General features: G+C 39.4%; 1 protein-coding gene across 1 annotated transcript; it reads right to left on the reverse strand.

The window, feature by feature from the left end:
• Positions 1-14,424: 14,424 nt before the first annotated feature.
• On the reverse strand, positions 14,425-21,498 carry LOC106096786 (NACHT, LRR and PYD domains-containing protein 12). Its single transcript, XM_025905243.1, has 5 exons — positions 21,464-21,498; positions 19,966-20,043; positions 16,377-16,547; positions 15,057-15,190; positions 14,425-14,432 (listed from the first exon to the last, which is right to left on the reverse strand). Exons 2-5 carry the CDS (start codon positions 20,019-20,021, stop codon positions 14,425-14,427), a joined length of 369 nt encoding a protein of 122 aa, XP_025761028.1. The 5' UTR covers positions 20,022-20,043; positions 21,464-21,498.
• Between the last annotated feature and the right edge of the window lie 5,735 nt (positions 21,499-27,233).

A 27,233-nucleotide genomic window follows, 5' to 3' on the forward strand; every position in this document is an offset into this window, starting at 1 on the left:
AAAAAATGTGACTAATAGTTAAAGTACTTTGAGTGGTCAGTAAGACTATGTAACACCCTCATCCATCTCTTAATGTCTGTATAGTTCTCAGTTAATTTAATCTCAGAATAAATAGATTCTACTCCGCTTATTTCTGAGTTATTCAGTAGCTGGTGCAAATTTCATGCCCTACGACGTCTTTATGACGTCTGTATGACCTCTGTTTCTTAAGGTTTACTATGTCATTGTTTCAAAGATCAGCAGGTGTCTGTCCCTGAGTGAACCTGTGGTGAGAACAAAGTTAGAAAGTTCACTATTTTAATATTCAAATACAGCAAATATATTCCTTATGCAAAAATCATTCTAACAGAACGTTTCCTGCAACAACACACACCCATACACAGTATGACATGAGGTGAAATGCTTGTAGTGAAGGGTTAGGGTTTATGTTATGTATTCTTTAGGGTGTATAGTTTTGCTTCTTGTTGTCAGTTTTCTCACAGTTAATTCCCCCCCTTAGTGTTCACCCTCTCGTGTCCTCTGTATGTAGTCCATTCGTGTTTGGCTTCCTTTGTTTTACCCTACCTACAGAGTTCAGGTAAAAACATTAAATAACTACAGAAGATTACAAAGCAAATAACATAAATAAAACACTAAATATTTAAAACAGGGTGTGTCAGCAGAGCAGTTGTTGAGAAGAGAAGAGAGTGATACTGATTAGCAACATATTACAAACTTAAAAAAGCACAATGCCAGGAACATCACCTTTCATCATCTACAGTATGACTTGCTGCTCCAGTTGAAGTGAACACACAGTGTTGTGTTGTTGGTCAGTTCACTCTGAAGTCTGACTATTAACCAATAAGAACCCACAGAGACACATGTGCCACGCCCCATTAAGCACTGAGAAATGAAATGAAGAAGTGACATCTACTGAACATTCTGATGCAGTCATGTGACAAGTAAGTGACTCTGGGAACCCATGACATCATTTCCAAAATGGCAGCACACCTGGGCAGTTCATGTTCCCACTTAGCTAGAAATCTAATTTTCTTTTACCAAGGGTAAGTTTGAACCCACTCAGCAATTTGTATCCTTATCCCTTTTGCGTAACTATTTTTAAAGTCTGCTAAAATTGCAACCACATAAGCTAGCGCAATAATTATTATTATTATTATTTTTGCATATGAAACTGGAGGAGTTGTACTAATATCTTATGCATTCATCTTGTCCTAGGTAATGGTTTCCTTACACATATAGTTTTGCAAAAATTGCAGAAAAACTACTTGCAGCAATAAAAACATAATATTCCAGAAACACGCTTTGCCAATCCGATCAGCTATTCATAACACTTCCTATGTTGGAATAGACGTCAGCATGATCTGATGTCCTCCATTACCTGCCCGAAACAGGAAGTGATGTCATTTTCCCGGAAAATATATATTTTTTCCTGTAGGGCATTTACAAAGATATGCTGGTGTTTTTAAAATTCATGTTTGAGTTCATGCCTTTCTGTATAGTTTCAGAGATACTTAAAACTCAAATTACACTTTTGGAAATAGTTTATTTTGTTTTTGGGGTAATTTGCATAATAATATTTATTTTCATTTTTCATTTTTTAAATAACTTAGCCTACTGGTGAGAGGAATGTTGCTAGCTGGCAGTTTTTTCAAGCGATTTTGAAATTTCCGCATTCCAACACTTCAAATGCTTCAGGAGCTCTCCGCTCATGGCAGCATCAGCACCACGGAAATATACGGATACATCCGTAGACTCGAGACAGAATTCACAATCTGTTTTCAGGACTTTCAGGTGCATGGACCAATGTTTTCTTTTCTGATTAAACCAGAAAGCTTTAATGAGCATCTGGATTTGTCTCGCATTAACTGGCTGAGTTAATGCCAGTTAATGCGAACTCGAAATGCAGCTGATTGAAGTAAAAACCTCGACTCTGTGGGGGTCAAAGTTTGCAGAACTACGAACGCAGCTGGCATCCATAGCTGTGCTTGTTCATGGAGCTTGCACGTTTGAATGTCCATAATTGTGGACATTCACTTTTTAACACCTTTGAGAAAGCTGTCTTACAACAAGAGGCAGGGTAGGCCCTGGACATGTAACAAGTCTGTCGCAGGGCTAACAGAGACACAGGCAACAATTTGCATTCACATTCACATCTGTGGGCAATTTAGAGTTTCCAATTGACCAGTACACCCAGTAATATAAATTAAGAACAAAAAGGTTTATAATTTAGATATTTCTTCAGAGTTTACTGGAGAAAACCAAACATGGAATTCACATCCCCTTTTCATCCAAGAGTAGGTACTGGTGTTCAAAGCTTGGCTCACAGCTCTCTCCTGCACCAGTATCATGTTGAAAAAGTGAGGTGTTTCCTGTCCTTTTTCTATGGGTTAATGTAAGCAAGTAATTTCATAACTGATATCTACACTGTTTCTTTATGTCATGAAATCTGTATCTTAATATTGACATGCTGAGTACAAAGAGAATGTGTACTAGTACAGATGATTATTTACTGCAGAGCTGTGTCCATGAACACGAGAGAAAAAGAAGATGTAAGTTTCAAACTTGCAGGATCATTTCATGTTTGTGGGTACAGAGGTGCTGTGTGGACCACATTTGAACTATTGATTTTTTTCTTCATGGCCAATCTTAAATAGATGATCGTTTATATTATATGGCATATATTTCTTATAGCAGTGCATGATAAACTAGATAGCTGTGTTTAATATAAAGAGCTGATGTGTGTGTCCATCAAACAGTGAAGAGCTGCTGGATTCATTGTTTCCTCCAAATGAAAGAAAAGTCACTTTCATGTGACAGAGCGACGATGCAGTGGAGTCTGTTTCTGCTTCTTCTGATGGGTGAGTGATCATTTTACCAGGGCTCCTGATTGTTTCCACCTAAAATCCTTTAGTTTGATCAGGACTCATTAAACAAATGAACCCTTACTGATAAAAATCAAGGATTCACCTGTAAACTGGACAGTTTGATGGGAACATGAGTTTCCTGCTTGTATCAGCAGATATTCAACAGTATTGGTTCACCATTAAACTGTAGCAGGATATTTGTTTTGATTTAGTTCAGATATGGTGATGGGTTTAATATTTCTTCTTTATGTGCTGTAAATCTGTATCACATCGTTGTATCCTCAGCTTGAAATCCAATGCCTGTCACTAAAAGCACGTAAAACCATGTGTTAGGTGTAATGCATGTGTTGTAGGATGCCATTTATAAAGCTAGAATGCTTCTGTTTTCTCTCTATGTAACCCACGCATGTGAGTACGTGCAAGACCTCGATAAGGGGAACAAGCAGCCTTGAGAAGAACAGATTCTACCGACAACATCCTGGGAGGGCTGCACTCCCATCATATAACCATACACATTGTATACCCATGCTTGCACAATTACACTTTGTAACCAGATATAGCAATTTCTCTTAGGTAATACAGCAACAAGCTTTATGAATAATAATGTGTGTAACCAATAAAAACAACCTGCAGGGGGAAAGCAAGTTGAAGTGTTTTGGAGACAACTGCTTCCCTCTCGCGAGTGAAAACTTGAGCTCTGTGACCTCGTTCCTGAGTGAGCTTCTGTTTATACAGCAGTATCAAGGGTAAAACTCTGACACCATGTTTGTGTCATGATTCCATATGAGTTCTGTAATCTGATCATGTGTTCATGATGCCAAATAAACCACTGTGTAAGTGCATATTTTCATAAATTTCAAAAGTCAACAGGACAACAAACATTAATGTTCAGAATATTTTGTCAAATCTGATGAAAAAATCTCCTCTGATATCATGACTTAACAGCTTTTCCCCTGATAGTTCAACGTCCACCATGACATTTATGTCTAAAAAGAAAGTGCAATGTCACTTTCCTAAAATGCTTCTGCTGCTACACAGGCAGCTTCAGTTTAACTTGCACTTGCTACCCAGTGTAAACTTTGAATGATATACATTTATTATGATTTCATATATTTTCAGAAACATTTTAAAATATATAACATTCAGAAAACCTCTTCATGTCCAGTATCTGATTAAATATGTGAGTAGTTGAATGTTTAGTTCTCATATTTGATAAATGTGACGGTTGAATGTTAACTAGATTTAGAACATGTCTGTGAAGGTTCTCAATCATGCAGGTCATCGTAGTCTAAGGAGCTTGGAAAGAAAAGCATCTGGAGTTCTTTAAAAGAAAGAAGTACAGACGCTTTTCTTTCCAAGCTCCTTAGACTAGATTTAGAACATAGAAGATTTAATATGTAAACATGAGGATGATGCAATATTTGAAGTATTCATTTAAACCTTAAATAATACATTTGATGTATAGACTGAATATAATGTAAATTATATGACCTTGGTTATAGGTCAGGTTTTTTTTGGAAAGGATAGGAACGCACCAGGACCAGGATGAGATTATGGTCATGACAGATAGCGAGCCAACCACGTTGTGGAAATTCACCACAAAAAAGATACACACAACACACATCAGTCTGCAGCACTGACAATCATCTGCACTTCTTTACAATCCTCTGTTAGTCAGTGCTGGATGAAGCTCTCCTCTCCACTCCACCTCCCAGTAACATGGCCCAGTCAGAGCGTCTCTACACTGCTGCTTCAACCTCTCTGGATCACCAGGACACAGCTCATCCTCTCTCAGCACACACACTGTCCTGTTTACCATGACCTCCACCTGCAGAGAGAAGAAGGAAAAGCAGAGGATATAAGTGTTTAAGTTCATGAAAATGTTTTTCACTCCTAGCTTTAGTTTGGACTTTCATTCATTAGAATAACCTTGGTTTGTCCACTCTGAGCTCTTTAGGAACCCCAAAACAACCCCAACAATCCAGATGTAATGGCTCCTGCTGTTCACTGAAGGAATTGCATCCAAACATCTGGTCTCACTAAATTCTTCATCACCTACAGACTGTGTTCTTCACTGCTTTAAACTTGGAAATGAATGCAGTCATTGGTCTGCATGCTGGTTTTTTCAGAGAGCTGATTGGCTGTTGACAGTGTTTGATCAGAGCATGTGTGACCATAAAGGTAGGAAGGTCAGGCGGAAACAGGAAGTGTTTGTGTCCAATCCTGAAGCCTGTCACCATTCTCCTCTCACAGCTTCACTGAGAAGCTGCAGCTTTACAGAAAAAACTGGATCTTTGTTTAATGCTGACTGTGTTTAGTACAATACTGCAGAAGCACCACAAACTCAATCCAACACTTTACTGACCACAGCACCTCGAGTCTGCAGTCTGGACCCTCCTTAAGCTCACACAGCTGCTTCACATCTGGTTCCTGCAGGTTGTAGTTTCCACTCATGTCCAGCTCTCTCAGATGGGAGGGGTTGGACTTCAGCGCTGCTACCAGATAATCACAGCTGATCTCTGACAAACCACAGTCCTTCAATCTGTATAAAGAATGAAAGATGTAAGCATATTAGACAAAGTGTGTTCTTGGAATGATTCAATGTTTCATAATCTGTTCAGAGCTGAAGAAGGTTCAGAATGTAGAAGCTTAGAAAATGGAAAATGCAAACAGCTGAAGCCAACAGGAAGCAGATTCAAATAAACACATGAGAAAAAACTCTGAGTTTTTCACATTAAAGTTGTGCATTTATCATAAAAAACACGAACAAGACTTTAAAAAGTAGTTTTTTTATTCAAGGAACCACATGGCTTCACTTTTAAAAGTTGTAAAGTCGGCTGAGGGTCCTCAGGAAGTGCATCATGGCAGACAGGGAGAGGCTTCACAGAATAGTCAAGGCACCACAGAAGATCATTGGCTGCCCTCTCCCCTCCCTGTTGGACATCTATTCCTCCAACTGCCACAGCAGAGCTACAAACATCATCAAGGATAGCTCCCACCCTGGTTCTGACCTGTTCAACCTGGCTACAGATGCATGAGCACATAGACAGACAGACTCAAAAATAGTTTCTTCCCAAAAGCCACAACAACTCTGAACTCTCAAATGCACTCCATTAACAGACTGCACAACCTCCACAACCACCAACACCACTGTGCAATACCTAATGTTATTCTATTATTTATTCTATTCTAATTACTGTGTGCCGTGACTTTTGACCTGCTTAAGAAAGTAAACTGCGGAATATTCATTGTTGTGTCTGATACTTAGAACTGTGAGGAAGAACAGTTCCCAGTTAATCTGAATTAGGAAAGCTTGGTAGCCCGGTTGGCACCTTGTGGAGGGCCGCTGGCCATACGTTGAGTTTCACTGCTTGGAATGTGAACATTCTTCTGCTACAGTCAATGGACTAACCCAGAGAAGTAGAAAGCAGAACAGAAGATCCTCAGTGTGAATCAATATAATATCAGCCTTATGTCTGCAGTCAGCAAAACTTTTACTTCATATTCATCTCAGCACAACTAAATCATGGTGACTGACCTCAGAGTTTCAAGTCCACATCCTAGACTCTCCAGAAAACCACACAGCTGCTTCACTCCTGAATCCTGCAGGTTGTTGTTACTCAGGTCCAGCTCTCTCAGATGGGAGGGGTTGGACTTCAGCGATGCTGCCAGATAATCACAACTCCTCTCTGACAGACCACAGCGCCACAATCTGTATAAAGAATCAAAGATATACGTTTGATAGACAAGTGTGTGCTTGAAATCATTCAGTGTTTCATAATCTGTTCAGAGTTGAGAAGGTTCAGAATGTAGAAGTTTAGGAGGTTTATTTACAGTCTGGTGGCACAAACAGAAACACAGCAAGCAAAACAAAACCTAAAGGTGACCTAAACTGGTAATGACTAACAAAACTAAGCTGAACGGAAGACTTCGGGAGAAAGCGCAGGGAAGAAACAAACGGACTAGTGATGAACATGAGAGAACACACACTATGGCTGTGTCCCAATTAAGAGACTGCATGCTTGAAGTACGCACACTACGCGTACTACGTACGGTGTGTACTATAAGTACGAGAAGTGCGGAAGTGAGAGGCTTGTGAAATGGGACGGTCTAGCCTTCGTCGCGCTGTTCAGGTTGCCTAGCAACCATCATACTAACCGCGAGAAACGTCACATACAGCATTGTGTGACAGAAATAAAGGAGAAAAAATGTTTTGTTCCTCATTCATTTTTGTCATGACATCACTTTGATTAGTTGAGTATCTGAGGCTGAGACCACAGGACTGTAAAACATGATAGTTGGGGTTCATTTCTGTACTGAACAGTCATTTTAAAATTAGTAAATAACAATTGTTGTTCACGAGACTAAAATCATCTCACTGTGGTAATGGAAATATAATATGGCCAATATTATATGCATTGTCAGATTATTACAATATATATATATATACATACATACATACACACACACACACACACACACACACACACACACACACATATTTACAGGATATTACAGCAGCAAGCTTGAACACTGGGTCAGATATTCAAGTTGCAGTTATTTATATTTCCTATCACCTTAAATCTTCACTCAAAGACAAGTATCTTTGACAGTGTATATATAGATGTATTATATATAAGAGACAAATATTGTTCGTTTAATATGTTGGCATTACATTACATTTTGCTCAATGTTTACATATATGTGTAAAAACAAAATGTACGAGCTATGATAACTGTTTCTGATAGAATGAAGAGTAGACTGATATATGAAATATTCCTTTATTGGGTGAGAAAATCAGACCATGTCATAACTGCTTTAAGTCATACAGAATAGATATCAGAGCCTTAAACAGGCTGACTTCTGCTAAATGGGTACCGAGCAGCATCACTGACTATCAGCCTGTTGTGTTTGTGGATATATGACTGACTTTAATTATCCATAAAATCATCATATTCTCTGTAGGATTAAGGTCAGCTATTGAACGGTGTATATTTTAAAGGCTTTAAAACCAAGTGAGTACAAACATCACTAATGTCACTTAACTTTGCCGACATGTGGCCAACAGTAATGTTTTAATGTTCTTCGTTATTAAACATTCGCACATAAATAAGTGACATAATATTCAGTACTTACTTTTGACAGTTCACTCTTCGGCTGCTCCCTTCTGCCGTATTTTGCGGTAAAATTATCCACACCCACCGCCGCGCTATGAATCGTGGCATATATGGGACCACGAAGCGTGCACCGGACCACGCTTGATATTTGGGGAAATCAACGGCGCATTTGGAGTATGCATTTGAAGTACACTTCGAATTGGGAAAGAAGTCGTCGCGTGGCGGTGACCTATTCGCACTCAAAATGCATACTTCAAGCATGCGGTCTCTTAATTGGGACACAGCCTATAAATACACTGTTGGGAACGAGGAAACTACACACAGGAGGGAGGCAGAGCTGATTCTGATTGACAAGACGAGACAGAGGAAACACAATTTGAACACACTGGCATAAGACACAGACTTTCACAATAAAACAGGAAATTCAAGATACACGTGAAGATGCAGACTCAGAGACACAGGCTTTACACAGAGACCTGACTACATTAGAAGGGATACACAGGCAAGAAAAACACAGAACAGAGGGAGCACAGAATTTACACTGGGAAGCCAAATAACAAAACCTGAAAATCTGAACTCAGGAAGTACCACAAAACTAGGGAGCTAGAAACACTATGAGAGAAAAAAAACAAACAAACAAACAAAAAAACAATAGTCACAATCTGTCTGTGAAGGTTCTCAGTCATCCAGGTCATCGTAGTCAAAGGAGTTTGCAAAGAAAAGCGTCTGGACTTCTTTAAGTTGCTTGAAGACGTTTCACCTCTCATCCGAGAAGCTTCTTCAGTTCTAAGGTCAAATGGCCGAGAGTCCCAGATTTAAACCCAGTGGGAGTATCCCCCCAAGGAGGGACAAAGGACCCCCTGGTGATCCTCTAATCACATGCGCCAAGGTGTGAAAGCGGGTGTGGGACTCTCGGCCATTTGACCTTAGAACTGAAGAAGCTTCTCGGATGAGAGGTGAAACGTCTTCAAGCAACTTAAAGAAGTCCAGACGCTTTTCTTTGCCAACTCCTTTGAATAGTCACAATCCATGATGAAATCAAAAGTAAAAATACAAAAAACACTGGGTCACCGACAATGTTCCCTCTAATTTTTCATGTGTCTGAGTGAACACACAAACTCCCTGAGCGATCCCTTGGACCACTGTGAGCGACATTAGACGTGTGCACTGTGGTCACGCCAGCATTGAATCCATCCAAGTTACATGGTTTATTAAAATAATCAAATTACAGCATTTACATTTATGTTAGACTACTTTTAATTAACTGCTTTATCCCACCTGCAATGAAAATTAAAAAAAAAATCTTGTTCATGACCTGTGTAGCATGTCAACACTATTGGAAGTAAAAATAACTTGAACTCTGATTCGGAAAACACAACTTTGTTTTCTTTTTTAAATAAAGCTCTGACTTGTATTATGAGTATGAGTCTGTGGTCTGGGAGAGAGTCTCTAACTCTCTGTCTGCAAAATACAGTAAATAATGACCAATGTTGGATAAAATAATTATATAGTTACTTCTTCAAAAAAGTATCTGAGTTATGCAAACAACAACGTTTTTTGCAGCTGTTTACCTAAAAATGCAGCCAAGGCAGTTTTTAAAATAAACATCTCAAACTATTTACAGAACAATCAGCTGTTCTGCATCAAATTTGATGCCACACAAATTATTTGTGCCACTCCAAAAAAATATTTCTGTCCACTATGAGATAAAGGAGAACAACAGCCTGATACCTGCAGGCCTGACAACAGGAGATGTATCACTCCTGTAACACCTGTAACATTCAGCAGTCGCCTCATTGTTCTGACACACCAACAAAACTATTGACTACACTACACACTAACTACACAAGATTTGCGCTAAACATCTCAAATCTCTCACATCTCAAAACACCGCCGTCACTGCTAAAACGTCCCCCTTCCTAAACAACTAAATGTCATGTTGCCATATCGTTTTTTGATTCGTCGACATGGTACATTTTTCCACCAACAGGAAAGGGTGGGGTTTTTTGGTTTTATTTTTGCTCACAGGCGGAGAGCGCTTTTGAGCGCTTTCCTTATAAAACAGTGTTTTTACAGTTTCTTCCCGCAGTAAATATAAACAACGATATAGTATTCAGGAAAAACAAAACAAAATCATTGCATATATTTTCATCATAACTCTGGTTTTACGTGGCCTATCAACACAATTTGAAAATTGGTATAAAGTCCACACTTTTTCCGTAAATTGTAAACATGGAGACTGACCTCAGAGTTTCAAGTCCACATCCTGGACTCTCCAGAAAACCACAAAGCTGTTCCACTCCTGAATCCTGCAGGCTGTTGTTGCTCAGGTCCAGCTCTCTTAGATGGGAGGGGTTGGACTTCAGAGCTGCTGCCAGATAATCACAGCTGATCTCTGACAAACCACAACTCCCCAATCTGTATAAAGAATTTAAGATATACGTTTAATAGACAAGTGTGTGCTTGAAATCATTCAATGTTTCATAATTAATTTTAATTCAATTGTATTTATTAAGTGCCAAATCACAACAACCGTCAGCTCAGGACACTTTATTTTGTAAGGTAGACCCTAAAAGAATACATAAACAGAAAAACAGTCGTATGACCCCCTATGAGCAAGTTCTTTGGTGCCAGCAAGAAGGAAAAACTCCCGTTTAACAGCTAGAAATCTCCAGCAGAACCAGGGTCAGGGAGGGGCGGCCATCTACCGTGACCAGCTGGTGTAAAAGGAAGACCGGACAAATGACATTTGGTGGAAGAGAGCCACAGAAATAATAATAAGTATGATTCCCTGCAGAGAGGTCTATTAACAAATTGTGAGTGAGAAAGGTGACTGAAGAAGAAACGGCGCATCATGGGAATCTCCCAGCAGCCTACACCTATTGCAGCATAACTAAGGGAAGATTCAGAGTCACTTGATCCAGCCCTAACTTAAATGCTTTTGCAAAATGCCTAATCTTAAAAGTAGATATAATGTCCGTCTCCTGTATCCAACTGGAAGCTGATTCAATAGATGAGAGCTCTGAAAACTGAAGGCTCTGCCTCCCATTCGTTTATGCTACGATTCAGCACAGGAGGGAGGGGGTGAGTGAATCCTGAGTGATTCGTTCATGCTATGATTCGTTCATGCTACGTAAATATGTAATAAAAATTGTGTATGTTTCTGTTCTGTGTCCTGTGTACTGTTTGTTTGTATGTGTGTCTTTTTGGCTGCTGTTACAACCAAATTTCCCCTTGTGGGACAATTAAAGGATTATTCTATTCTATTCTTCTATTCTATTCAGCACAGGAAGGGAGGGGGTGAGTAGCTAAAATGTGCTGTTAGCATATTAGCAGAGCGATGCTGCTGTGAACCGAGGAGCTATTGTCTTGATGTGAGCTTCTACTCAGGGTTTTTTCTTCCAGTTCAGAGCAGAAATGTTTTTGTTAAGAAACTGGCTGTTGTTTTTTCTCCCAGAATTTGAATTATAAGCTAGATATATTTCTACTAATGAAAGTGGTTTGCTAACAGCAACAGGGATGAGTCAGTGAGTCAGTTGGGCTTGTGAATCACGATTCAAGAGTCTGTAAAGTGATTCTCGAGTATTGAACAATTCGTTCATGATTCGTGCATCACTATGTCACTCTCACACAGGATATTTCAAATTTCAGAGATATTGTGCAAATGGAAGAAAGCAGTCTTACATATGTGTTTAATATGTGCATTGAAGGACATATGCTCTTTATGACTCCAAGGTTCCTCACAGTGTTAGTAGGGGCCAAGGTAATGCCATCCAGAGTAAGAATCTGGTTAGATACCATATTTCTAAGATTTTCAGGGCCGAGTACAATAACCTCAGTTTTGTACTTGAATGGAGCCTTACTTAGGCCCCATCCAAGCCTCCATCTTCATTTTCATCACCAGCATCTAGACCAGGGGTGCCGAACTCCAGGCCAGGAGGGCCGGTGTTCTGCAGGTTTTAGATGTGTTCTTCATCCAACACAGCTGATTCAAATGGCTAAATGACATCCTCAGCATGTCTTGAAGTTCTGCAGAGGCCTGTTAATGAACAGGTGTGCTGACACAGGGTGATCTCTAAAACATGCAGGACACCGGCCCTCGAGGCCTGTAGTTGGCCATCCCTGATCTAGACTAATCCCTATCACTGCTGGGAATCCATTCAGCCATCATTGGCTATCAGAGTCCAATCACCAAACAGGTTGACTGAATTCTGTTCATATATGAATAATGTTCAGTTCATAATAATAATCCCGCTTATTTGTTAGACTGGATATCTTTGGGATGGTTTGATAGCTCTTTCAAGGACAGGGACTCCAGTTGGAGAGTAGGCACAGAGAGTTAGTTCCAAATAAATACTAATGACTCTTAATTGGTGTTACGGCCCTGGCCCTTGGATGGAGTGAGACTGCTTTTTAGTGGTTCATGCAAATCAAAGTTTGCTGAGACTTGTGGATGATTGGTTACTGGGAGACCCATGCGAGCCCTCTTTTATGCAGATTGAAGTGTGCCAGACCATGCGGATGATTGGGTGCCTGAAGATCCCATGACACTCCAATTAGATAAATAGGGGCAGCGGCTAAAACTTGGTTAAAGAAACTGGATGTTATCCAAGCTCATGTGCTGAGGATTTGTTTAGGGGCGGTTAAAACAACGCCAGTATGTGCTCTTCAGGTGGAAGCTGGAGAAATGCCTCTGCATATTAGAAGGCAGCACTTGATGGCTAATTGTGGGGTTAATTAGAATGGTCACAACAACAATCATCCTGTTAAGAAGGTGTTGAAAATTTTTTGGGAGAGAGGTAAGGAATTTAAAAATAGCTTTGGATGGGTTGGGGATGAGAGGGCAAGAGCAGTTAAGGTCTATAACAAGGAATTCAGCTAGACAGTGTTGTGGCCTATAAGGCCCACTTGGGCATGGGATTTCATTAAAGTGGATTGAACGTTAGTGGATATTAAAAAGAGGGACGTCACAACAGATCTTTGTCAAGAATCTTATAGTAGATTGGAGGGCAAGTACAGTAGCTATGTGCAGGTGTACACAGATGGATCGAGAGATCCAGATAGTGTAGCAACTTGTTTGGCAGTGGTAGTTCCGGAATTAAATATCAAGTTTGGGAAAAGAACATCAAACTTTTTGAGTGTTTAAGCAGTAGAGCTCTATGCCATATTGATGGCATTAGAATGGGTGGAAGACAGCAGAGTTCCAAAAGTAATAATATGCACTGATTCATTGTGAGCTGTGTTAAGTATAGAAAATGGGAATACAAGTAGTAATCAGACCATTCTGTATGAAGTTATATTATGTGTTCTAACCACAGAGTGTGTGAACAGGGCAAACGTGTAGTAATAATGTGGACACCAGCTCATATAGGCATTATGGGGAATGAAAGAGCAGATAGAATGGCTAAGGAAGTTGTTAAAAGAGTAGACATAGAGGTACAGATACCATTATCTAAATCTGAGGGAAGGTATATTGTTTGGAGTGAAAGTAATAAGTTATGGAAAATGGTGTGGGATAATGAAACTAGAGGGAGACAATTGCATAGTACAAAATACAGTAGAAGTTAAAAGAAATAAAGGAATGGACAGGCGGGAGGAGATTGTTATGTGTAGAATAAGAACAGGGCATTGTTACCTGAATGGCACTCTTTTTAGGATGGGGAAACATTTAAATTGAGCATGTATTTATTAACTGCAGAAGGTATGGTAACCACAGAAGAATGATGAGGGTAGAATTGGGAATTAGGGGGGAACTCAGGTTTGAAAAGCTGGTTGACTTGCTAGGATGTCATGAAAGGAAAGGAGTGGTTCTTCGGTTTCTGAGAAGAATGGGATTGTTTAAGAGGATTTAAAGAGCTAAGTGCAGTCTAGGTAACACCAGAGGGTGGCAGTAATGCATCTTCGATGGATGCAAGCTGCTGTTAAACTGGAGGGAAGAAGAAGAATAAGCACTATGGGGACTGCTGCTCAGAAGTGAACATGCAGTGTCCTCCTCTTCTGCCTTGCTTTTGAACTTTGTTTGCTAAACCTGTTTGCAGTGTTGCATGTTGTCTGTTAAACTCGGTATACTGCTGAACTTGGTTTTAGTAGAGCTTTGTGATGCCAGTCTGCCTTAGTTAACCCTTAGCTTTTAATCTTCACTTTTTTTTTCTGTTAATTGTTTGCCCAGTGGTCTGATGAACAGCCCTGCTGGTTTTCTGTTTAAAGTTTGCAATAAAACCTTTTACTTTACTCAGTTTTCCTGTGGGTCTTGTGTATGTTACTCTCCTCCTGTCGCCTAGCAGAAGGGGTCGTAACAATTTAGTAAATAACATACCAGCTAGAGGTAGTGGACTGTGATCACACAATTACCCTGAGACATGCTGAACCATCTTCTGAAGGTGAACAACCTTGGGATCCAATGATAACTTTATTTATTTCACAGAGCAGTGGTGGCAGCTTCCTCAACACACTGAGGAGGATAGAAGGAATCCCGACTCATGGACAAATTTTGATTGCACATTAGTTAGCTCCTTGTCTCCAATTTATAATGATCAACACAAACTTCAGCAGAGACAAGTCCCAGTTTAACATTACTAAGTATTGCCCAGCATGCCATGCAGCAGTGTCAGTTTGCAAATGTGCAGTGATTCCTGGTCCAATCTCTTTCACTTTCACAGATTGCTGTGTGTCGTGACCTTTGACCTGCTAAGGAAAGTCCACTGTGGATTATTCATTGTTGTGTCTGATACTTAGAACTGTGAGGAAGAACGGTACACAGTTAATCAGGGTCCCCTCATTCTGAATTAGGAAAGCTCGGTAGGCCGGTTGGCGCCCTGTGTAGGGCCACGGCCATGCATTGAGTATAAGTGCTTGAAATGTGAACATTCTTCTGCTATAGTCAATGGACCAACTCAGAAAAGAAGAAAACAGACTTTACCATGAAGATCCTCAGTATGGATCAGTATAATATCAGTCTAATGTCTACAGTTTAGTGTCAGCACAACGTTCACATCATATTCATCTCAGCACAACTAAAACATGGTGACTGACCTCAGAGTTTCAAGTCCACATCCTGGACTCTCTAGAAAACCACACAGATGCTTCACTCTTGAATCCTGCAGCTTGTTGTTCAACCTCAGGTCCAGCTCTCTCAGATAGGAGGGGTTGGACTTCAGTGCTGCTGCCAGATAATCACAGCTGATCTCTGACAGACCACAGCTCACCAATCTGTGTAAAGAATTAAAGTTGTAAGTTTATTAGACAAAGTCTGTGCTTGAAATCATTCAGTGATTCATAATCAGTCCAGAGCTGAAGAAGGTTCAAAATGTTATAGTTTAGAAAATGGAAACTCCAAACAGCCAACAGGAAGCAGCTTGAAACAAACACAAGAGGAAACCATTTTTCATATTAAACTAGTACATTTCTAACAGGAGTATTTTAAAGACAGTGTCACTGATGATCAACTTCTCTTCACTAAAAGTTTGAGTAATAGATGCACGATAGACTGGACCTTGTACGCATGCTTTCCAGCATACATTTATTATTACAGTTGCTGCTACATACAAATGGCTGCAGCTCGCAAACACACACTAAAAGCAACAACACCACCACTCAGGACCCAGTACAGCCTTTAAATACTGGTATGGGGTGATTGCTTATACCGCATAGGTATACTGGCTCATTTGACAAATTTCTGCTTGCAAAGACACTTTGAAACTCTAATCAGTATGTTTCCTGTCCTACTAGGAGGGATCAAACTCTAGACCTTTGTTCATTTGGTCAGTGAAGGATGCTTTTCCACCTGAAGAAAGACCAGCACCTTACTCAAGGCAGGGACATCAGCACTTCCACAGGAGAGCAACACTGCACAAACATAGACGCAGCACAGCCACTGAAGTACAAGGACAAAGAAAAGGCAAGGGAGAAGACCCTGGTGGTGTGGATGGACCCTTTAGGGGCTCCAAGACTGAGGAAGAAACTTCCATGCTAAGGATGCTGCAGTGATCTGGGGAACTCGGTCCATTCTGAGGCCACACCATGTGAACTAAATGGACCACAATTTCTTTACAGACTTCAGCCCAATGAACATCTCCAACAGTGCACAAGCTGCAAGCAATCAGCTGTTTAATCATATAATCACAGATTCTTTCATCAGCTGTAATGTGAGTGTACTGATTGTCAAACATCTCCCTATCACCACTCCACTGTCAGCCTTTAAATAAACCCTGCTCAAGTCTGTGACTTCTTTTTGAAGTCGAAAGGAAAAACTGTTGTTCCGTCGTTTGGAAAGACTTTAAGCACTCAAAATTCTTCACATTTGTCTTCAGACATTTCCTGAACAATTATGAACTAAAGAATTCAATCAAAGATCTGAAATATAAATAACGATAAGAGCTGCAATTAGTGAACTCACCCTAGAGTTTCCAGTCGACAGTTTGGATTCTCCAGTCCAGCACACAGAAGCTTCACTGCTGAATCCTGCAGGGTGTTTCCACTCATGTCCAGCTCTGTTAGATGTGAGGGGCTGGACAGAGATGAGGCCATAACTTCACAGTGAGTTTCTGAGAATCCCGAACTAGTCTGTCTTTGATTATAGAAAATAAAATGTGTTATTATAAAAGCAGAAAATCTGCATCATAAACACAGACCGAATGTATATGAAGACAAAAAGAGTGACATCATAATCTGATTAACATCTACTCTTCGCATCTGTGCTTTAGCTTCTTACTGTGTTTGACATGACAGAATGATTTATTCTCTCTCTGACCTGCAGACTTTTAATGACTATCTTTGTTTAGTTTTAATCTGCAGATGAAGGAGGGAAGATGGCGTCACATTTAGGGTTCCATAATGTCCACAGTCTGTCAGTGAGATCTGATCCAGACTATTATCCAGATTTATAAAATAAGTCTCCATGAGCACTTGTTTATCCACATTGTTTGTTCTCAGATGTAATAATTAAGTTTGCCTATGCAATATATCATATCAAATTTATTTGTATAGCACATTTAAAGACCAAAGTACACAAAAGTGCTTACCAGTAAAAACACAGCTAGATAGATAGATAGATAGATAGATATAAACTAATTACATAAAGTAAATGCAGAGCTGGATGAAAATCACCCTAATTAGCCTAGAATGTTAGATTAAACAAGTAAGTTTTCAGACTTGATTTAAAAGATTGAATAGAATCAGATGTGCGAATGTCAAGAGGAAGATTATTCCATAATTTGGGTGTGGCAATGGCAAAGGCATGACTTTCTCTAGTATTCAGCCGAGACCTATGTAGCACTAAGAGCAGTTGACCGGATGATCTTAGTGCTCTCTTAGGGCTATACAGAGGAGATCAGCTAAGTAGTTAGGCACTATATTATTTTGAATTTTATAAGTAAACAATAAAATTTTAAACTCAATTTGATATTTAATAGGAAACCAATGTAAGTTGGCAAGAACTGGGGTGATGGAATCATATCTTCTAGTGCTGGTTAAGAGACATGCTGCACCATTTTGTACCAAATGCAATGGCTAAAGGAGGGAAAATTGGAGGCCCAAGTAAAGTGAGTTAAAATAGTCTTGAAGTGATGAATGCATGAATACGTTTCTCTAGATCTTTACGTGGTATATAAGGTTTAGCCTTAGAAATTTGGCATAGTTGATGGAAGCTACTTTTTTACCACAGTAGACACCTGTATATCTATTTGAAGGAACTATCCATAAAAACTCCAAGATTCTTAGCAGCATCAGTGAGGTGATTAGCAACACGCCCGGGTGTACTAGTTAGTTGTCCCAGAGCAATATGTCTATTAAAAAAAAACAATAATTTCCGTCTTCATTTCATTTAGGGTAAGAGAGTTACATGATAACCAGTCTTTGACATCCCTCAAACAATCAAACAGAGGATGTTGTGAAGAGAAACACCCCCAGTCCACCAAGGACTGAGTTTGATCTAACCCTTTGTCTTCATGGCTTAATTAAATTTGTTCCAATTCCTGTTTGTCATTGTTCTGTTATGACAGCAAGAGAAGTAGCAAACCTACTGCTTTTAGATATAAATGGTGCCTTTGATGTTTTTGAAGCCATCTTTTCTTTTGTGTTTTGACTCTCTCCAAAAACAGGATCTTGTGCAGCTCGTTTGCTTTTCAAGAAAATCAAGAAGTTCTTTGAGTCTCGCTCGTGATTGCATTTCTCTCTTATATCAACAACTATCATTCCCCATTTATTGTCTAAAAGGTAACTTTGAAACAAGAATCCTGATATTGGTTGAATTTTCCATCTCATCAGTAAACCTGGCTTCATCCATTGTGTTGAAGCAGCTTCTCAAAAAGAATGTGTAAGCTCATAATGCTGAAGGACCATCAGATTTTAAAACTGACCAATTCAGAGCCTTATCTATAAATGCAGATTTTAGTTTTGCCCTGTTATCAAAGTTTGACTCAAGCTGCTTTTTTCCTTCAACATAAGCTTCTGTGGACTCATGTGCATGCACCTTCTCACTAAAGTTCTCAGTGGACTGTGGTAAACGGTTCTAAATAATAAAGCCCTGGAATGCAGACTCTGCTGATTCTGAACAGAAGTGAAAATTTGCATTTTTGCATCTACCATACCCAACTTAGTTCTTAAAGCCAATGCTTCTTTTGCTTTTAATTGAACTTCTTCCAGTTTGGGCGCATATTTTTCTTGCAATGCGTCCAACTTTGTCTTCAAAGTTATTCTTTCCACCTCAGTTTCCATCAGCACCATTAAAGCTGCTCGGGAGATTTTACTGGCTTAGACTATAGGCTTTACTAATATTACTGAATGAACTTTGTGCATCCTTTTTCAGCCAATTCTGTGACGATCCAATCATCCAAGTCCAACCATCCAGTCTTCCAAGTTCCCCCAAATTCCAAGGTGACATCCAATTCAAATGATTTTTTAAATTAAATGTCATGGCCTTTTAAGTTTGAAAAAAGAAAATGGTCCAAGGAAAGGCTGAGGGTGGAAATGGATGGATTGTTTCAGAACTCACTTCTAAATTAAATCTTTGAAAAATATATGGTATTTATTTTGTGGATAAATATAAACCAAAATTCAACACAATAATTTCTTACAACCTAAACATAAACAAAAATTAATCTAATCTGATTCCACAAGTTCAAAAAGTGATAAAAAAAACAAAAAAACTTTCTAAACCTTCCCATTCCCCCCCTTGACATTTGACAAACAAATAATAATGATAAACAAACAAAAAAAATAACATTACCACCACATCTCACAGCGTGCTCTGTAGGTGTGGTCCTTAATAAGTGGGATTGTCCAAATTTAACCAAACTAATCACAATTTTTCCAAAAGTAAATTTGATTAAAGATTTACATAGCAAAGCTAGGGAAATATATTCTTACAGTTTTAAAGAAAAAAAACTTACTTTTGGTAATATAATGTACAGTTGCACTGAATTTAATTTATTGATTTCCATGAACACCACCGTTTGCTCAGTGTTGTCCTGATGGAGGTTTCATTAACAGCAACCAGTATGATCCAGGCTTTAGCTGCTTAGAAATTACCCTGGGTGTCTTTGTGACCTCTCAGACCGTTTAAGGTGTGTGAATGTGTGTGTGAATGGGTGAATGACTGGATATGTAAAGCGCTTTGGGGTCCTTAGGGACCATAAAGGCGCTATATAAATACAGGCCATTTACCATTTACCATTTAACAGATCAAACACAAAGACATGAGAATCAGAGACCGAGCAGCTCTGTTCTTTAAAGACAAACATGGAACCCGCTCAGTACAGACTTTCCCCACAGATATCATCATCAAAGCAGCTTTTTCCTATGAGCAAGAGTCCTCTTACATTAGATTACAGCTTTTTACAGGAAAACTGGACAAAACTGATTTTTTTATAAATTCATTTTCATTTCTTCTCAGGACACAAACCCAGTCAAAATCAACCACACTCAACAGTAATTATAATGTCAGTTTAGAATTATTACTGTTAACTCAGTGAGTTCAGTTCTCTGACCTCGTTGGTCTAGGTTCACCGGACTCTGCTCTGTTCTCCTCTTTGTCCATCATCATCCTCTTGTGGATGTCAGTCAGTCTAAAAGGTAAACCACAAACAGGTGAGTTCATATGCAAATCTCAGTCCCACATCAGCTCTGCTGAATAATCTATGTTCCTATGACATCAGGAATCAAACGCTGTCATGAACACACCTCCATGTTTCTGTCATGTTTCTCTGACAGATTGAATTCAAACAGTTTGAGGAAAAAAGGATGACCTTTATTGGATATTAGGAGAACGTAATAAATCATAAAATCATTAAATCATAAAGGCAGCTAGAGCTAAACAGCAGAATGAGATAACAGTCTTTATACACCATATCTACTATTTTATGTACTTTGCTGTTATATGTATGTATATGCAATAGTATTGCATTGTATGACACTTTTTTCTTTTTTTATTTGCTTAAACTTTTGAAACCCATGTATCACTTTCATACCACTTCACAATGTGCTACTTTGTGGAGGTTGACAGGAAATCTCAATAAAATCATTTAAGTTTGTGGTTGTAAGGAGACAAAATGTATAAAAGTTCAAAGGGGCATGAATACTTTGTCAAGGCACTGTATATTCAATCTGTCACGGTCCCTGTGTCTGCCCGGTCAGCCCAGTGAGGTTGCACGTGTTTTTGATTTGGTTTCTCTCTCTCTCCTCCCTGCTCGCAACACTCTACCTAGATGGAGCTCATCGCAGGCTCCCACTTTTGGTCTTGGGACCTGCAAGTAATAACTCATCTGTGATTCATGATCCTGTTTGTCAGCCACTTAAGGCAGTAGCTGTGAGTAATCTTCTCTGGACTATTGTGTAACACGCGTCAGTGTAATCCTGGCCTTTGCAATATTTTGAGTTCTCTTTATGCTTTTCTCAGTATTAAATACCTTGTCCTTGTATATAGACTCCCAGGCCCTGTCCTTAGACAGTTTCCCAGAATCTGTAGAGTTTAGCAACTTAAGTGTAGTACATGACACACTAGCAGTTGTGCAAAAAAAGAACTGTTTCTTGTGATTTGCAGTCTGCGCTTGAGTCTGCCCTGCTCTGCCTAGACAAAAATAATTTCAGTACAGTGGTGTACAGTTCTTCCACCTTTTTAATTCATTCTAATAAAAACATTAGTCCAATGTTTATGTAATTTTTCCTCCATTTCTCATTAATGCTCTTTTTCATTGACAGAATTTTTTTTCTTCTATATTTCTTTTGTCAAAGTACTGAAAAATCTATATTTTCTTTTAATAGCCTCCCCCTTGTGTCTTTAAGAGCTCTGCAGATGTAATATTAATTACAGTGACAGTAAAGGAGGAAGCGATAAAAACAATGCAGCTGAGCTGTGATGTCATCATGTACGCTGTGTCTCTGTGTGAACTATTGATGGAACTCACAGAGTACAAACTATAAGTACACAAATGTAGCTCAGAACGGCTAACAAACTCGGCCTCTTTGGTCCAGCTGTGAGTCCGTTACCGTGAATTATGGAGCGGCAGATTTGTGCTGAAACTCAGCTGCACACAGCTGATGTCAGCCAGGAAAACATTACACACTGACTTTAAAAAGAGAGAGAGAGACCTGGAAATAAAAAGACACACGATTTGTTGTGTGAAGAAATCAAACATGAGCTGAACAAACAGTAAAGTTCCTAAACACAAACTGTTAAAAGGAGGAAACAAAGCAAACTTACCGTTTCTTTTCACAGAGACACGCAAACAACAAGATCCACTCCACACCTGGACACCAAACATGAACATACAGGTTAGCTGCTTCCTGGAAAGAGGTGGGACTACACCTGATGCAAAAGAGGTGGGAGAGGCTGAGCAGAGCAGCACTCAGCTTCATTTCAAAACATCCTTAAAGTTGCTGAACAACAAATTTTTATGTCTAAAAGCTTCCCTCTCATCTCTTTTCCATTTCTATTCTTTTAATTTTTTTTCATTTTGCTTAAAATTGTGCTTTTCTGTACATTTTTTCAAGTTCAATATTAAATATATTCATTGTTCCTCTCCCATCATTGAGTAGACTTAGCTCCAAATATGAGACTCAAAAACTGAAATGAAAACTAAAATCAAACAAATGAGAAAAGGGTTCATCTTCTTGTTTATAGAATGAAAAAAAGAACAAAGTCATCAAGCTCCAAACACTTGATGAATTTATTGCATTCAGGGACCTTCTGGCCTCCCGAGAGCTTTCTCTCTCCCTTTTTGCATTTCAACTCAGCCTTAAACACAAAGGTGCCAGGGTAGAGCTGTGTGGTGGGAAAAAGCTAAGAAATACACTGTGACAGGAGTGTCGGAGCTGACTACATATTCCAGATTACTGCTTTCTTTGAACCCTGGCTGCAGCTTTTCAGCCAACAGGCAAACAGGACTCGGAGAGTTCAGCTGCTGATGCTGCAGCGATGTGGAGGTGGAGAGATTCCACCGTAGTGATGTGAAAAAAATCCATCCACTTCTTCAGCGATGTAGAAGAGATGAGAAAACACAAGGAAACCAAGGCACACCGAGAAACACACAGCAACATGAGACAGCTCACCAATAGGCAGAGGACTAAATACACAGAGGATATGAGGGGGTGGGAAATAGGAGGGAAGCTGGAACAGCTGGAACTAATCAGACATAATCAGACATGGAGGAACCAAAACTAAATGCACTGAACACAGGACAAGGGATTATTAAAATGAAACAGGACACATGAGACACACTAAGACATGGACTGATGACAAGGAAACACGGGAGCAAGACACATGACTGGGAAACAGATGAATACATATATAGACAGAACCTTAAAATTCTTAGGGGACATGACAGAGTACACATAGAATGCTGACTAAGGAGAGGCAAGTAACAGAACCATGAATATAACTAAATCGCAGAATATATATTAAACCAGAAACCACAAACACTGGGTCAGAGACCCAGGACCATGACACAAAGGGCCTTACTAAAACTTCATAATAGCTCAAGCAGCCGTTGGCCAGTTTGATCTGTACTGTGTGCTGGTAAGTTCCTTGTAAGTGCTGCATAAGAAGCTTCATGCTCTTGCTCATTTCACAAATTGCTAATGCTTGACTCATCAGCTCAATGGCAGGATTTCACAAAATAAGAGTTGGTGCTGTACAAATAAAACTGAATTGAATTGAAAATTTAATTGGATTGAATTAAAAACATGAGGACATACATATAACCTTTAAATTTAAGCTTTCTTCTTCCTCTCCCTGTCTTTCTTATCTTTCTCCATCTCTGAGTAAAGTTAGCTCTCTTTTCTCTCCTATCAAATACAGCAGCTGGACATTTGAGACACACTTTGAGAGAAACTGCACACAAACATTTTCTGTGTCTGTTGGTGTTTTTTGAGCTCATAGTAATGCTACATTTCAAATCATCTGATACTTAAAAAACGTAAGTCCCTTTATGCTTGCTCCTCTTTAGCATCTCTGGTTAAAGGCTGAAGTACCGCTCCACAACTTATGGACACCTGCGCTGGAACAAGACTGACTTTCATGTGTTTCTAGGATCAGAAACATGGATCTGTTTGATGTGTGAAGGTTCACAGGGACATGAAATAACCACCCACCCTTAAATGTGTCAAACTAAACTTAACAAGCCTTTCTGAAAATGTAAGAAAGTACAGATATTTGTTTAAACATGTAGGGAGTAAAAGTAAAAAACTGTGAGAAACAAACATATCTGACAGTAAAGATTACTGGAGCTCATTCTCTAACTAACCACTGTGTTGGATACGGCAGTAAAATAATTTGTACCTGACCTTTAACAGGAGACTGGGATTGTTTCGAGTCCAAACATTCACTGTATCTACAAACATTCATGAAAATACTGATCGGTGAAGGGGACATGTAATTAAAGACCTTAAAATGATGCCTGTTTAACTGACTGATACTGTTTCAGAGTGAATTCTTTAATATTTAATCTCTAAAGACATGGGACAATTAAATCTGCATGTATATCAAACATCAGTTCAAACTGTCCCACAGCATAATAAAATACAGTTCCCGTAAAACACAGTAAATAACGGACAAGACATGAAGTGTCCCCACTCTTGGTTTCATAAAGCATGGACACAGGCAGGTTACAGGAAGAAAGCAGTGTGGGAATCACTTGATGTCAGGTTGCTGTTTATGCTGACAGCTTTTCATTGAACTGATGCTCTCACTGCTGTTCTGCTTTGTTAAGAAAGAAAACTGTGAGTCACTTGTATACGTTTCGTCCTTTTCCCCGTACCAGCTCAAAGCCACTGTAGGATCTACTTCTTCATGTCCCCTAATTTTAGTTCTGACATGTTTTGGAATATAACAAATCAGAGTCAGCTGTGGTGAAACTCCTACTCTGCCTGCTTGGTCCTTCTTCTCTTTTGGTTTTGTGTAGCAGGCAGAGCGTGACAGTCAGACACTAGCAGGACACATTTCTGTTCCACTCAGCTAAAAAGGGCCTGCTAACATTGCCTCTCTTCAAATGTGATGTTTTTGGTTTTTAGTTAAGACATTTCACAGATTCTTTCCTTTATCACAAGCATAAGAAAAAACCGAGGTCATCTATAATCTGTGTCATGATTCAGAAACAACAAGCAGTATACTGTTATGACTCATAATCAGTTTCTCCAACTAAAATAAATCATTATATAACAAGATTTATGGAAAGTAAAAACATTTCATCTTGACAAGTGAAATTAGTCTGACAGTTTTACTGGATCATGATCTCGTACAGATTTGTGTGTAGAAACAATCTTTGGTATCTTGTAATGTAATGTAAAATTTCTGACCCTCATCAGTCTGACTTTAGGCAAGATGATTCAGAGTAAAGTTCACTTGATAACATGAAACCTTGTTGTATCTGCTTGTGTTAACAGACAACTAATACATCAAATACAGCCACACCCAGACTGGTGACTTTGTTTGAAATAAAAATATTTATACTGTAAACACTGAGTTTCTCTGTTTACAGACTAAAGATCCAGCCAGTCTTTCTATCTTTACCTGTGTTGTAAAGACTGAGAGCAGAGATGAAACCAACAATTCAATCAATGAGCAGGATCCACATCTGAACTTCATTTAAATGTGGTGACAGGGTGTGGTCATTTGCACAGCTGCAGGGGAGTGGTGGAGCAGCTGCTAGATGCCATGTAATTTTGTCCCTCATATTTCCCAGCGACACGCTGGTTAAAAACAGGCACCATTGAAATGGGTAGAGTGTTCAAAAATCAGGCAGGTGGTAGTATATTCTGACTCGGCAGCTGTTCTTTCAAGTCTACATTCATTTTGTTTAAAGATAAGGCAGGGTATGCTGTATACCATTATGGAGAATATAAGCAGAATAAGGTGTTGTGGAGACAATATTCACTATATTTGGATGCCAGCTCATGTAGGAATCAGTGGAAAGGTGAATAGGTTGGCTAAAGGAGCATTGACTAAAAATAAGACTGAGATGGAAATTAAAAGCAGCAAATCTGAAGCAAAAGGTATTGTTTGGAGGCAGGTTGTTAAGGAGTGATCAGGGCGATCGTGGCTCAAGAGTCGGGAGTTCGCCTTGTAATCGGAAGGTTGCCGTTCGAGCCCTGGCTCGGTTGTTATGTTCTTGGGCAAGACGCTTCACCCTTTGCCTATTGGTGGTGGTCAGAGGGCCTGGTGGCGCCTCTGTCAGTGCGCCTCAGGGTGGCTGTGGCTACAATGTAGCTTGCCATCACCAGTGTGTGAATGGGTGGATGACTGAATGTGTAAAGTCATCCTTTGGGGTCCTTAGGGACTAGTAAAGTGCTATACAAATACAGGAGGAGTTTGTGGGGTGAGGAGGAGGAGACGGTAGAGCATGTAATACTGCCATGCAAGGGTTATGATGTGGAAAGTTCTGCAGAGTAGGGCACAGGTGAGGGAACTGGTGGGGTTTGAAGGATATGAAAGAGTGTAGGTTTTTTGTTTGTTTGTTTTTGTTTTGTGATACAGATTGTAAGCTCACTTTCTGACCCATACTCTGAAACAGTAGGAGGCGGTAATGCTCTTTTACGTTGGTTGTCAACAGCTGTTAAACAAAAAGAAGAAGAAGAAGAAAAACAGGCACAATTATTACAGGATATTGCAAATGCAGTACTTGTGATACAGAACTTATTCAGATGTCAAACTTTCAGATTTTAAAGAAACTGCTGCAGCTTTCTGGACCTTAGATGTCTCCTTGTCCCTCCTAGGATTTTTAACATTTTTAAAAATTTAACACTGCTGTCATATTTTTTCACCAAACATATCTTATTTATTTAATTTTGCAAAAAATTCCATAATATTTTTCTCTTCTGTGATACTGAAAGAGTGCATGTTACTAAAAAATAATGCAAACTGAGGAATCGTTGAGCTCCTTCTCCCTGTTCACTGACAGAAAACAGAGAAACTTTGCAAGTTCCGTGTTTGTTCTGTTATTAGTTAATTAACAAATATGAATACATTGCCGAAGTATGTTATTATAGTAATAACTTCACTTCTCCTCATTTTCATGCAGTTTGACATTTACCCAAGATAGACGAGCTGATTTTCATTCATTCATTACATCTCACAACTTACTGTATATTGTAACTGCATATTGTGAATGTATATCTGTGTCTGAGTAAATCTATATGTGTGCATGCGTGTGTGTATTCTGTGTCCAACTCCCCAGTGTCCTTTCACGCAGTTAAGCAAAAGTCAACAATCCCGTATTCGACGCAGGTGACCTTGAAGAAGTAGAAGGATAGGGCAGAGAGTCATACCAGTCTTGTAATCTGGGGGAATTGTTCCAGCTTCATCCTTGGGGCTTCCAGCTGGTGAGGGAAGGCCACATGAAGATAGTGATTGTTTAGGTTTGGTTTAGGCCGAAGAAGTGCATTCCAATTCCGCAGTTGCTCTAATGTCCATCACTGGTCCCAATTCTAGATCTCTGGGTGCAGAGCCGTGAGCTTCTCCATTATTTTATCCATATTGTGCTCAATAAACAAAGTCTGACTGCTCGTGGCTCTAGCCACTGTCAATCATGCCGGCCAGCCTTGTGAGATTTGGACTTACGTTGCCAGACAATAAACACTTTAGTATAAAATATGTGAAAATCACAATAGGTTATATTACGAACATAAACATGAATAATGACATTGCTGAAGAGTTTTCATGTCTTGTTTTGCGCAAGATCAGGTCAAAATGTTCCCATAGAGATTCATATCTCTATCACTATCAAATACACAAAGACGCAACACTAACCCACGAGCTGTGAGG

The sequence above is a fragment of the Oreochromis niloticus genome, linkage group LG3, assembly GCF_001858045.2.
Source record: "Oreochromis niloticus isolate F11D_XX linkage group LG3, O_niloticus_UMD_NMBU, whole genome shotgun sequence".
NCBI lineage: Eukaryota > Metazoa > Chordata > Actinopteri > Cichliformes > Cichlidae > Oreochromis > Oreochromis niloticus.

Excerpts from the sequence above, each read along its gene's own strand:
- LOC106096786 (XM_025905243.1), bottom strand. The coding sequence starts at position 20,021 with ATGATGATGGACAAAGAGGAGAACAGAGCAGAGTCCGGTGAACCTAGA. Across the intron at positions 16,548-19,965 it reads GGTGAACCTAGACCAACGAG|ACAGACTAGTTCGGGATTCT; the intron begins GTCAGAGAACTG and ends CTATAATCAAAG. Across the intron at positions 15,191-16,376 it reads TGTCGACTGGAAACTCTAGG|ATTGGTGAGCTGTGGTCTGT; the intron begins GTGAGTTCACTA and ends TTCTTTACACAG.